Source organism: Prionailurus bengalensis, chromosome D3 (assembly GCF_016509475.1).
Source record: "Prionailurus bengalensis isolate Pbe53 chromosome D3, Fcat_Pben_1.1_paternal_pri, whole genome shotgun sequence".
NCBI lineage: Eukaryota > Metazoa > Chordata > Mammalia > Carnivora > Felidae > Prionailurus > Prionailurus bengalensis.
In genome coordinates this window covers 24,178,271-24,191,824 of record NC_057356.1, presented here as the reverse complement: position 1 = coordinate 24,191,824, position 13,554 = coordinate 24,178,271, and the positions used below count along the sequence as shown (strand labels likewise).

General features: G+C 38.0%; 1 protein-coding gene across 4 annotated transcripts in view; it reads right to left on the bottom strand.

Annotated features, from left to right (window-relative positions):
* The window catches only part of TTC28 (tetratricopeptide repeat domain 28), a 636,432-nt gene that overhangs the window by 306,975 nt on the left and 315,903 nt on the right, over positions 1 to 13,554 (bottom strand). For all 4 annotated transcript variants that reach the window (XM_043558040.1, XM_043558041.1, XM_043558042.1 and 1 more), the window contains one exon: positions 8,233 to 8,380. In XM_043558040.1, coding sequence (XP_043413975.1) covers positions 8,233 to 8,380 — 148 coding nt within the window. The remainder of the gene's footprint in view (positions 1 to 8,232; positions 8,381 to 13,554) is intronic.

Genomic DNA, 13,554 nt, shown 5'->3' with positions numbered 1-13,554 from the left:
AAAATGATGAATCTAAATATTTAAGTGATTCATCCAAGGTCAGACAGTTTGGGACAGAGCCAAGACAAGAACCCATTGTAGGCCTCTACGTCCAGGCCCTATGACACCACACCAGGCAAAATTCTTAGTTGTTGACAAAAGAAACCAGTCTTGGCTGGTTATAAGTAGAAAAGAAATGCACAGGGGAGCTATTGCCAAACGTGAAAAATCAGGCCTCCAGACCCACAGTCAAAATCATGCCACAAAAGCTCCACAGTGAAAACAACATGAATGTTGCAACTCAACACAGGAGACCACAGGTTCCACGGCTGCCTCCATCACTACTCCATGCCACCCTTAGAAAACAGATGTCACGACTGCCAACCAACACGACCAGAACAAATTCTGTGCTACCCTTTCTTCTTTGAACCTTTAGCTCCTGATTCACAGGTGGGTCCTAGCTTCACAGGAGGATGGGAAAATTAGGATCTGATATTCTCAGCTTTTACTGTGGAAGGAAGGCAGTAGGCAGAAGTATAACATAGGGAATTGCCAAAACACAGCAAGAGGGTTCAAACACCGAGAGCCCAAAATGACTAATGGCCAGCAAAGATACCATGCTTCAGCTGGTGATTTTTCTTTTAAACATGGCAGCCATGGCCAAGGTCAAAAGAGGAGCCTTCTAATTGAGCCGCTAAAACTACAGAACGGTATAAAGAAGACAGAACATTGCCACAGTTGGAGGACTGAGGCAAATACCTGGAAGATTACCCCTGCCAAAAAAAAAAAGAAATCTTCAATTCTACAAATGTTCAGTAAATAAAAATGAAGTTGGAGGTACAAGAGGTAAAAGATAAAATCTTCATTTGCAGTATATAGGAAGGAGAATGTAAATACATTAAAAGATAAATTAAATGCAAGCTCATATACAGTATATGTTACAAGAGTTTAGAAAAGGGAGCGACTATTAAAGGTAATCAGAAAGCTTCATGGAAGTATAATTTGATTAAGTGAAGAAAGAGTAGGTAGGACTTAAACAAGTCTTTGTTTTTTTTCTGAGAGTAGAGGGTATTTTAAGTAGAAGTTTTATCCTAAAGAAAGGTCCCAGAAGAAGATAGGTACATGGAATGATAGAGAATGATGAAGAGGCCAGCTTGAATGGACCAGAGACTATTACGAGGAAGGAAGCAAATGCGAAATAGTGGAGGAAACACTTAGTGAAGAATAAAGAGACCTGGATTTCAAAGCCACACAGCCTCGGTCTTACTGTGTCAAATGTATAGATTGCGATTCTGGTGACGGTTACATAAATCTATACATGTGATAGATATGTATATGTCTATACATATTATGTACCTGTATGCATAAATATATACATGTGTGTACATCTATGCATGTGCACAGATATATACACAAAAGTCCATTTCACTTTATGTAAATTTAACATTTTTAATGTCAAATTTCTCTGCTTTTGGATGGAGGTAATTATGTCCCCTTGGCCCACACTCACTAGTCAGAAGTTCTAATTAGCAGGCGTGCATGCTTTTGATAAATAAAAGTGGTAGGACAAGTTTTCCTGATGTATAAAAAGTACAGGCTAGGTTAGTTGTCTCTGAGATTCTTTCCAACTCTATTATTCTATTATTCTAATTCCTATTCTAGAGTAAATGCAGACTCTTAGTAAAGGGACTAATTTTGTGATTTTATCAGGCTAGGTGAAACAGAGATTTGGCAGCTGTTATGATGTTTTTCCTTCTAGAAACTATGCATGATATATGAAATAGCCAATATTAAGCCAACTCCACAAGAATGTAGAGGTCCTCTACAACATTCATTGAACACCAGTTATGTGCTTTCTAAATGCACAGCCTTTAAGAATTTAAGATGAACACAGTCACATTTCCTGACATGTGAAGAGCTTTTAGGAATGTAGTAGAGACCATTAATAACAATCACATTTGGCTAAGAGATATACTATATTTCATCAGTTCTGAGATACACATTTATTCACATATCAACATCTCTGGATTTGGGATTTAATGTCTCTGAACATGATAGTGCCTCACAGTGGTATGTCACTTCTGTGTCTAAAGGGTTCCAACAGAGCTCTTTCAGTTTATATAAAATAAAAAGTTAAATGACAAGAATTGTGTCATCATTTAAACATCAACATTTTCTTAGTAACATAAAATAATGATACAACTCTTGAGCCAGAATTCTTGGCATTCTCCTTTCCCAAAGGAGAAAAGTGCTAACCCTACCCACGTAGGTCTGGGAATTCTTTCCACAGGAAGGGACCTCTTATTAGAAATTGAAGATATAAGGGGGGGCCTGGGTGGCTCAGTCAGTTAAGTGTCCAACTTCGGCTCAGGTCATGATCTCACGGTTTGTGAGTTCGAGCCCCATATCGGGCTCTGTGCTGACAGCTCAGAGCCTGGAGCCTGCTTCAGATTCTGTGTCTCCCTCTCTCTCTGCCCCTCCCCTGCTCTCTCTCTCTCTCTTTCTCAAAAATAAACAAACATTTAAAAGAATTGAAAAAAAAGAAATTGAAGATATAAGAAACTGTTTTTCAGGAACTGCAGGTTGTTTTAGTTGAGGATGTCCTGGAGATGAGAATGAAAGAGAGGAAAGATCTCTGCTACTAAGGAGGCTGTGGCCTCTATCCTGTAAGCAATGGAGAAAACAGAATTATGAATAAAAGAACGACCGATCAGACTTACATTTTAGAAAGTTCATTCTGGGAGAAAAACAAAGCATGGACTGGTTTAGAAGAGATAAAAGCCAAGAAAACCAGTTAGAAGCAAAGTCCTGAATTTTCAACGACAAAAGAAATGGAGAACAAGGGATAAATTTCAGACACAGAATAAAAAAATTTTTAGAATTTGAGGAATAAATGCATTTAACAGACACAATGCCTTATTCCAAAGAATGATACTGTACTCACACTCTCCTATGGATTACTACCTTCAAGGTAATTAACATTTTTACAGACTTGAATTTGTCTACAGCACTATGAAGACCTTCTGGAGTCTTCCAAGTTACCCTCATAACATTTCCATACATACATGATTAAAAAGGCTTCAATTTTCCTGAAAACCTCGTGATACTACTACCAATTACTCTTGGATACACCACTAAAATATAGTACTGAGCTGCAAATCTGGAAGACTCACAGAAAGAATCCTGAAATGAATCTCCAAAACAGTGACCCAAAGAGAGAACAGCAATTATCGAAAGGTAAGAAAGTAAGCAAAGTATGATGAGGGTAAAGTATTCCCAAAAAACAAAATTTAGAGGTAAGGCTCATAACATGCATTTAATTTTAATTTTCATCTTTCCTTAGGGTAATTCCTTAAAAAGGAAACTAAAGACTGCTGGGCTTGTCACAAAAGGACAGCTATTGTATGATTCCACTTACAGGAGGTATCCAGAGTAGTTAAATGCAGGACTGAAAACAGCATGGTAGTTGCCCCAAGCCGGGAAGAGGGGGAGTAGGGAGTTACTATTTAATGGGGACAGAGTATCAACGTGGGAAGATGAAAAAGTTCTGAATGGTGGTGATGATGGCATAACCCTATAAAGGACATAATGCCCCTGAATTGTATCATTAAAAATGGTTAAAATTGGACAATTTTATGTTACATATATTGTACCACAATTAGAAAACTTTTGGTTTATACAAAAAGTCAAACTTAACCCTCCTCAAGAAAACAAAAGGAAAGAAAAGAAAAACTGACATGTTCAGTACTTTGTCTAAGCGCTTTGTCACATTTTCCCAAGTTTGTCTGTATAAGGTTTCTAAAAGGATTCAGAGGCCTTCCACAGAAATAAAGGTAGAGAACACAGAAATCAGAATGGGTAGAAAGTCAGGAAAAGGCAATAAAACTCAGCATACAGACAGGCCGACTGTAAGGGCTGGCCCAGTTCCTTAAGGTGGCCAGGACACTGGGCTCTATGCTTTGTAGAGGACAGAGCAAAAGGAGCAGGGATCACTTTTAAAATTCCTAGACCTTTATATATATATATACATATATATATATATACATATATATATATACACACACACACACACAATGGAGTATTACTCAGCAATCAAAAAGAATGAAATCTTGCCATTTGCAACTACGTGGATGGAACTAGAGGGTATTATACTAAGCGAAATTAGAGAAAGACAAATATCATATGACTTCACTCATGAGGACTTTAAGACAGAACATAAGGGAAGGGAAGCAAAAAGAATATAAAAACAGGGAAGGGGACAAAACATAAGAGACTCTTAAATAAGGAGAACAAACAGGGTTCCTGGAGGGGTTGTGGGCGGGGAGATGGGCTAAATGGGTAAGGGGCACCAAGGAATCCACTCCTGAAATCATTGTTGCACTACATGCTAACTAACTTGGATGTAAATTTAAAAAATAAAAAAAATTTACAAAAGGAATAATTTTGGGATAAAAAAATAAAAATAAAATAAAATTCCTAGACCTTCAAAAAAATTTTTTTAATGTTTACTTATTTTTTGGAGAGAGAGAGAACGCCCGTGTGAGTGAGGGAGTGGCAGAGAGAGAGGGAGACACAGAATCCAAAGCAGGCTCTGGGCTCCGAGCTGAACTCACAGACCGCGAGATCATGAATGACCTGAGCTGAACCCACTAAGCCACCCAGATCTTTTACATAAATTCCCAGATCTTTTAAATAAAAATATACCTACTCAGGAGAAATACACTCTTCCTGACACTGAGGCCTGAGACCAAATTTTCCAGTGAGTGCTCAGCAAGAGGACCACATACAGTAGCACAGTGTTCATTCCACACAACGCCGTGCCTGTCAAAAATCCAAGACCAGGCTTACTACTGCTGCTATGTGCACTCCTCAGCGAGGAGCACATCGCACTGAAGAGGGGAAGGTGGCATGCAAGGACCAGCTTATGCTTTCTGGTGCTGGATTCTCAAAACAACATCAGGAGGTGTATATTGTCATTTCCCTCTTATGGGTAAGGACTGAGGTGTAGAGAAAGGAAGCAACCTTGCTCAGTCAATGAAATAGCAAATGGCAGCACTGGGATTCGGTTCCAGTCTTTTTTTTTTAACATAACATTTCAGAAAACAGGCCTCCTGTGAAGTGACTGCCACCTAAAAGAAAATCAGAGGGAAAGAGCTCACCGAGGGGGGGTGGCAATTAGGCAAATAAAAGGTGAGCCCCAACTTGACCCTCAGAGAAAAGCTTATACATTCAATAGCCATTTTCCACCAGCACTCCTTAAATTAGCTTCCCTGGATCCTCTGGAGCTGGTAGAAACACCACGACAGGTGATAGCCCATAAATGTAATAGTCTTTAGATTACCAAATTAACGGGAGGAGAGAAAATATACACAAGAGAACCCTCAGCAAGAAGCAGCCCTGGCGTCTTTAGAGGAACAAATAAAGGTAAACTCAATCTCACTTTGTAATTATATTATTGAATTTGGGTGGCAATAGCACTATCCTATCCCATCCAAATTTGCATAAGCATTTATAAGATACAATGTGCTGAGACTGCCGACAGACTATCTCAAAAGGAGAAACAGAAAATAGTGAAAGGACAACTTGAGAAGGTCATGAAAAAGAGTATCATTTTATATTTATGCTTATTTTTACATTTTCATTAATGATTTAAGGAAATACATTATATATAAGGACGTAAATATATCCACAGAAGTAGTTTAACTGATCTCTTGGTTGGTGAACATGAGTGAAATCATAAAAATAAAGTAAAACAGACTTACGAATTCAGTTAGCAGTATCAGCAACACTATAAAAAATCAAGTAAGTTTCAATATGGATAAATAGAACATATTTATGTGGGAACAGGGCATATTAACGTAGATTGGCCCTACCTTTAAAAATAATGAAATCTTAGGGCACCTGGGTGGTTCAGTCGATTGAGTGTCCAACTCTTGGTTTCAGCTCAGGTCATGATCTCACAGTTCCTGGGTTGGAGCCCCTGCTTGAGATGCTCACTCTGTCCCTCTCTCCCTGCCCCTCCCCTGCACGTGCTCTCTCTCCCTCTCTCTCTCTCTCTCAAAATAAAAATAAACTTAAAAAAAAAAAAAAGAAATCTTGAAACCTCCCCAAAAGACCAAACCACAGGGATGCTATGCACACCACTAGAGCTTTGTTTCCTTATAGAAGCGCCTGGACTAGGGAGCTTTCTCTTTTGCATTTAAGAATTGTAAAAGAAGAAAACCAAAACCAGAAAAATGATGTAACAGATCAGACCTATATGTAAAGTGACCCAAACTGCACAGATACACAACAATGGCAGGAACTCAGAAAGCTGCAGGAGGCTAAAATAAACAGTGGGTAAAAAATGGGCAGCAAATGATGACAGATTTTGTGAATTGCAACCATATGACAAAAAGAGAGGTCATTAAGATGTGAAATGATGCACAGAACAACACCGTGCCAAGGAACAGCCTCTATAAAATGTTGATAAGAGAAGCCCACCTGGAATAGGTACAGGGGTAAAGGCAATGCTAAAAATAAATGAGATAAATCAAATCGCCTTAAGGAAAGAGAAGAAAATACTGAAGCGCTCCAGGCACCTGTAAGATGCGGCTTTCTCCAGGGTCAGCCTTAGGTCATTCGGTGTAAGATAGGAGAGAATGCAGCACAGAAAACCCTAAGGGGGACAGGACAGCAGCACTGAACTCTTTCTGGAAGTGCAGGAAGGTTTTCTTACATTTATCTAAACAAATTGCTTCAAAGGCAAAATGGTAAGTATGATTCTGCTGATCTCAACACATTCACTCCAATATTCTAAGGCAGCAGCAGAAACACCTCAGAATAAAGAAGTGATATCTTCAAGAACTATATCTATATACATATATATATTCCATGTAAATGTATATATATGTATATATATCCCCTGTAAATGTATATATATTCCATGTAAATTACTTGCAGAAGGATGTAGGGAGAGAATGAGAAAATGCCAGAAAATGGCAAGGAGAGACAGATTGATTTTTGTTGTTGTTGTCCACTTCCCCCACCCGCCCCAAGCCCTGGAGCTCCAAAGCGCATCTGTTCTAAGTCAGAGTTTATTAACAGCAGGTCCCCCAGTGGGAGAAGCCATTAGGTTCCTACAAGCTAAGACTCAGCTTTGTATGGGGTTATAAAATCACATGAGGAGAGATTTCCTTATCACTTTTTTTCTAAAACATGAAATATTCAACTTTCAGGAAAACATTTTTTATAGCTATGAATTGCCCAGAGACGGAGTACCATTTAGTTCATCAAACTTTTACTTAGCTTTTATTTTGAGTCAAATAGTGTATGAGCCAGTATATTAAAACTATATAATGCCATAAACATTTTCAAAACTAGATGTCTAATGACACTGCCATCAAAAATTTTAGGTTCATTCAGAAACGTACCATTTCAGAGACAAAATAAAGTTCTGCCTGACATAATCTAATATGGAATATTATTCGCTGTCTACTATTTGCCACCAATCTGCCTCAGTGTATCTATCACTGCAAAGATGACTATTGGTGTACCCTTTCAGCCTAATCTGTCCAAGAGCTCATTCAGCAAAAATCCATGTTTCTCAGAGTGAAGTCAATCGGTTTGGGGCCTTAGAACTCCTCCAACCTTTGATACTGGTTCCAATCCACTGTTTTTCCAGAATACCAATTGGTATAAAACAGAAGTAACAACAGGAGAAAACCATGTAAACTAGTGTCTGTCTTTTCTCTTTCCTTTTAATTCAACATAGTTTTTTCATGTTCCTCTGAAAAACGTTAGACATAGCCTACAGTTAGATCCGTTATTTCCTTTTATGCAATGTTAGAATATCTAATATCTTCTCTCATTTATTTCTAGATGGCATATTGGTCCAACTAAGCAAATCAATTTACTACTAGAGGTGTTGTGATTTAGAGGTACGAAATCTCAGAACTATTTTTTAAAAAAGTATTCTTTGGATAACCCTGAAATCCAGAAAAGTTAATTCACTCACCCTAGTCATAAAGTTAGTTTATGAAAAATTTGAAAATATAATCCAGGTCCATAAGCTTCTGCACGAGTGTTCTTACCACCATCCTGTTCTGCCTCATTAACACCAGCCATGGACAGTGATTCTTGATCTTCCTTTGTGTAAAATATCCAATCTTGGCCAAAGCAATAACCTACCAATTCTCAATGTCCAAAGTCTTCAAAGGCTAGGAATGTCCTACTTTAAATTAGTGTCAGACCAAACACTTTCATCATATTTACCTCTCATGGGAGATTTCATGGCCGCTTCTACCATCCCCACCAGAAGCTGGAGACTCTTGGGGTCCTGAGCCAGTCCAGATGCAAAGGCTGCCAGGGCATCGGCATGACGTCCGAGGTACTGGAGGGCAACACCCTGTCGGAAGTATGCCTGGGAAGAAAGAAAAGATAATGCGCATTTTACTTATATACTATGCTCCAAGAAGGCTGATGGTGATTATTAGAAAACCTGGTCAGCAGACCTAAAACTGACATCATCGTGGTTCAAAAACCTACTAAATAGTTTGAAATCAATTCTGATTTCTTCCAGCATAATAAAATGTTAGCATACTTCTTTCAAGGAAATGATATTAAAACTTTCACTCTTTGGGGCTTCTGGCTGGCTCAGGTGGAAGAGCATGCAACTCTTTTTTTTTTTAACAAAGTTTTTTTTTTAATTTTTTTTTTTCAACGTTTATTTATTTTTTGGGACAGAGAGAGACAGAGCATGAACGGGGGAGGGGCAGAGAGAGAGGGAGACACAGAATCGGAAACAGGCTCCAGGCTCTGAGCCATCAGCCCAGAGCCTGACGCGGGGCTCAAACTCACGGACCGCGAGATCGTGACCTGGCTGAAGTCGGACGCTTAACCGACTGCGCCACCCAGGCGCCCCTAACAAAGTTTTTTTTTAATGTTTATTTCTTTTTGAGAGAGAGAGAGAAATAGAGTGCGCGCATGCACTTGAGCAAGCCTGAGTGGGAGAGGGGCAGACAGAGAGGGAAACAGAATCTGAAGGCTCGAACCCACAAACCGTGAGATCATGACCTGAGCCAAAGTCGGACACTTAACCGACTGAGCCACTCAGGCACCCACAGCATGCGACTCTTGATCTTGGGGTCATAAGTTCAAGCCCCACGTGGGGTGTAGAGATCACTGAAATAAATTTTAAAAACTTAAAAAATTTTTTAAACTTTCACTCTTGTCACTTCTAAAACATTTATTAATTTTATCACATTCTTTGGCATTTATTTACAAATCCCTTTTAATGTTTTTTTGATAATTTTTAAAATATATTTTAGCCCGCCTTTAAGCTCCTCAAAGTCAAGGTGTTTGGAAATTTTTTTACATCTCACCAAAGTATCTGGTACAGTGCAAGATAAATGAGAGACACTCAAATTCTGATTATTTCAAATTTTCCTCTTTTCTATAATTAAAGGGAAAAATCAATGTGTGATGGTTATTAAGATAATTTTAATAATGAGTGCTATAATATAGCTACATTTAATGTGGTGTTTCAGACATAATATTTAAAAGCTGTTATCTATGTATGCTTTGCTTAGAAACAAAATAAGATTACTGGCCTTTGTGTTCTTTAATTGGATTAGTTTGAAAAACTAGTATTATCAATTCTGATTAGAAGAAAACATCCTTCCTTCCAGCTAATTGCAAAAAGGGCCAGAAAATTAATAAAATATTTAAATTTTAGAATAGTCTTAAGAACATGCAGTTTGTTTTCAAGCACACAGAGTCAAAAGAAGTAAAGAAGCAAAATGTTACTAGTATATAACCAGGTAAGGACCTTGTACCTGATTAAATGATACATAAAAATGACATTAATGGCTCACCTAGGGGACTCAGTCAGTTGAGTGTCTGATTTCGGCTCAGGTCACAGAGCCTGCTTCAGATCCTCTGTCCTCCTCTCTCTTGGCCCTTCCCCTACTCATGCTCTCACTCAAAAATTAATAAAAACATTAAAAAAAAAATTAGGGCACCTCGGTGGCTCAGTCAGTTAAGCATCCAACTTCGGCTCAGGTCACAATCTCACAGTTCGTGAGTTCAAGCCTCGTATCGGGCTCTGTGCTGACAGTGTGGAGCCTGCTCGGGATTCTTTTTCTCTCCCTCTTTCTCTGCCCCTCCCCAAGTTGCGTTTTCTCTTTTTCTCTCTCAAAATAAATAAACTTAAAAACATGTTCTAAATGACATTAATATATTCATGGCCTATATGGCATCTGTTTCTAAAATACCTGGCCTCCTATTTAACTTAAATACTCTTCTAATATTATATGTTTGTAACACAAATTTAACTCTTTCAGTCCAATACACTTTGAAATTGTCACTAATTATATTCATGGGATCTAAATGAAGCTTCAAACAACTCCTAAAACTATCACTCAATAAACTTAATACATAATTTTATAATTTTGTATATTACATACACACTGAGATCTCTCGCACTTATCATGTTTATAAAACATACGTACTTGCCTTATCTCATTTCATTTTTATAACTACTCTTTGAAGTAATTTAAGACAGGTAATACTATTAAGTGTTTCTATTAAGAAACAATCCATAAACAGAATGAATCCTCAATTATGGGCTATTCAGAGTCCTATTAGTTTAAACTACCAGCAGCTGTTAAAACTCAGACCCTAGTACGACAATAACCTGTAAATGCACCTTCATTACTAATTCATAAGATCATTTCCTTTCAATGGACTCAGCCACTGTTTTAATCTTTAATGTGTTTATAGATATTTTTCACTACACTTTGCACGTCACATTTTAGGTGATTTCTAGAATCCAACAGGCAATATATAACATATAGGAATTGAATAATATTATATTGAATAATAAAATATTTAAAATATTTATTGGACTCCCCTTGCATTCTGTTGGTAATTATGTATTCTTTTTGTGGTTCTTTTCTCATTAACTAATAATCAGAATAGTTAATTTTATTGTGTACTTTCTCTGTGTTAGGTACACTGTGTGAAATTCTTTTTATTCAATCACAGTAACCCACAGTCTATGTCTTATCATCATCAAGTGAACTCCATAGTGGCATTTCTGTCACAAAAGTATAGAGAACTAATTTTTATTCAGCAGCTATTTGTACATGCAATGAATATATGTACATGCAATGAATATTCCAAATAAAAACAGCTATAGTTTAGCTTTAATGCAGCATTTGTAGAAAATGTAAACTAGGGGCGCCTGGGTGGCGCAGTTGGTTAAGCATCCGACTTCAGCCAGGTCACGATCTCGCGGTCCGTGAGTTTGAGCCCCGCGTCAGGCTCTGGGCTGATGGCTCAGAGCCTGGAGCCTGTTTCCGATTCTGTGTCTCCCTCTCTCTCTGCCCCTCCCCCGTTCATGCTCTGTCTCTCTCTGTCCCAAAAATAAATAAACGTTGAAAAAAAAAAATCTTAAAAAAAAAAAAAAGAAAATGTAAACTAAAATAAGTATACTTATTTATATAATATATATACATGTATATATGCCAAATACCTGTAAATTATAATTATTTATGGAAAGAGATAAAAATCTCTGTGGTTATTGATTTCAGGTATATATTTTAAGAAACAAAAATCTATTATGGTAATCATTTCAATTACAGTTACAATACCTGTAAATCAAATCATGCTTTGTACACCTTAAACTTATAGTGCTGTTATTTCAGTGAAGTTGGGGGGAGAAAAACACACAAAAATCCTACAGCAGTCTCGATGAATTCTGATAGCTTCTTGTATATTTAAAACAAAACATTATCATTCATTACTTCACCGAAAGAACAACCGATTTCCCTGTCAGACAATGAAATCATTTATCTATTCTGTGTAGGTAAGCAAAGTCCAGTGTTAAATGTAAGTTATGGTCTCAAGTTTTACACAGTAGTTACAAAAAAGAAGAGTATGCATGCTTTGTTTTCTTAGGGCACTCAAAAATAAGATGAGAAAAAGTATGACTTGGCCATACTGCCCACAACCTGGCTTCTTTTCTTTAGAAGGTTTCGAAAAGAGATGTAAGAGAGAAGACTTAAAGGTCTCTCTTATGCCCCTCCAGAATCCCCAACTCAACTTTATAAGATTTCCTCAGTGAAAAGCTTAAAAGTTGTATCCCTGTCAAGACATAAGCACAATTAGTCCAAACTCATAGATTTGTTGGACTCCCCCAACTTTTTTCTATACGATATTCATTGCAGGTACATATGTTCATATATTCATTGTATGTACAAATAGCTGCTGAATAAAAATTAGTTCTCTATACTTTTGTGAGAGAAATGCTACTATGGAGTTCACTTGATGATGATAAGATAGACTGTGGGTTACTGTGATTGAATAAAAAGAATTTCGCAGTGTGCCTGACACAGAGTAAGTACACAATAAAATTAGCTATTCTGATTATTAGTTAATGAGAAAAGAACGACAAAAAGAACACATAATTACAGACCAACAGAATATAAGGGAGTCCAATAAATATTTTAAATATTTTATTGTTCAATATCATTCAATTCCTATCAATGCTTCATTCACTTCTCTCCTTGTTCCCTAAAAGACAGTCTGCAACTGGGAACCCACTGCTCCCAGACAAAATTTGAACCACCTGACTAAAACAAATCAGTATTATCAGGTCTTGGGAGATGTAGCGGCCACCCACAGGATCCTATGCCAGTCTTTTTCAAAGCAAAGGTCAAGATGTGCTGAGATCCACAGGATTTCCCACAGCTTCAAGAAAACTCATGTGATCTGCTGTAGCCCATCTGCTTCTTCCCTACTGGTCCCTGCTACTACTTTTTCTCTTACCATCACAGATTTCACAGGAAGCTGCTTCATCTGGGAAAGGGGCAAATTTTTATCATTTGAGATTGAGTAGAGACAGTATATGGGCAGCAGCGAGGGAAGGTGGGGCCCAGGAAGCCAGGTCGAACACTTGATGTCTCAACAACCCCCTCACATACACCACATTCTGGCCAGCAGATGGAAAAGGAAGGGCAATGCAGCAGATGGAAAAGGAAGGGCAATGTGGATTCACTACCGAGAGCACCTATACCTGAGAACAATGGTTTTAACCTGAGGCTTTAGCTAAGAAGAGACATTTGGAGGGAGTTGGTGAACACAAGGGACTAAAAGTGGGATGCCTAGAGTTTCAAGTGTTGGCACTCATTCATTTCTTGTTGTTCATCACAAAGAACCCTCAATGATCAGTCCACACATGCCACTAAATGATCTCACAAATAATAAAAATACAGTTGGGTTACCAGAATAAGTTTCCATGCTTCCTTCCTTCCATTAAATTCCCTAAAAATATATAGCATTAGGCACTGCGATGTGTACCACAAATACAAAGAAGCAGTCAGGGCTCCTACCTTCAAGCAATGCACAGTCTAGAGAGGAAGAATATGAAAAGCTCTAAATATCTTTTTTTTTTTTTAATTTTTTTTCAACGTTTTTATTTATTTTTGGGACAGAGAGAGACAGAGCATGAACGGGGGAGGGGCAGAGAGAGAGGGAGACACAGAATCGGAAAGAGGCTCCAGGCTCTGAGCCATCAGCCCAGAGCCTGACGCG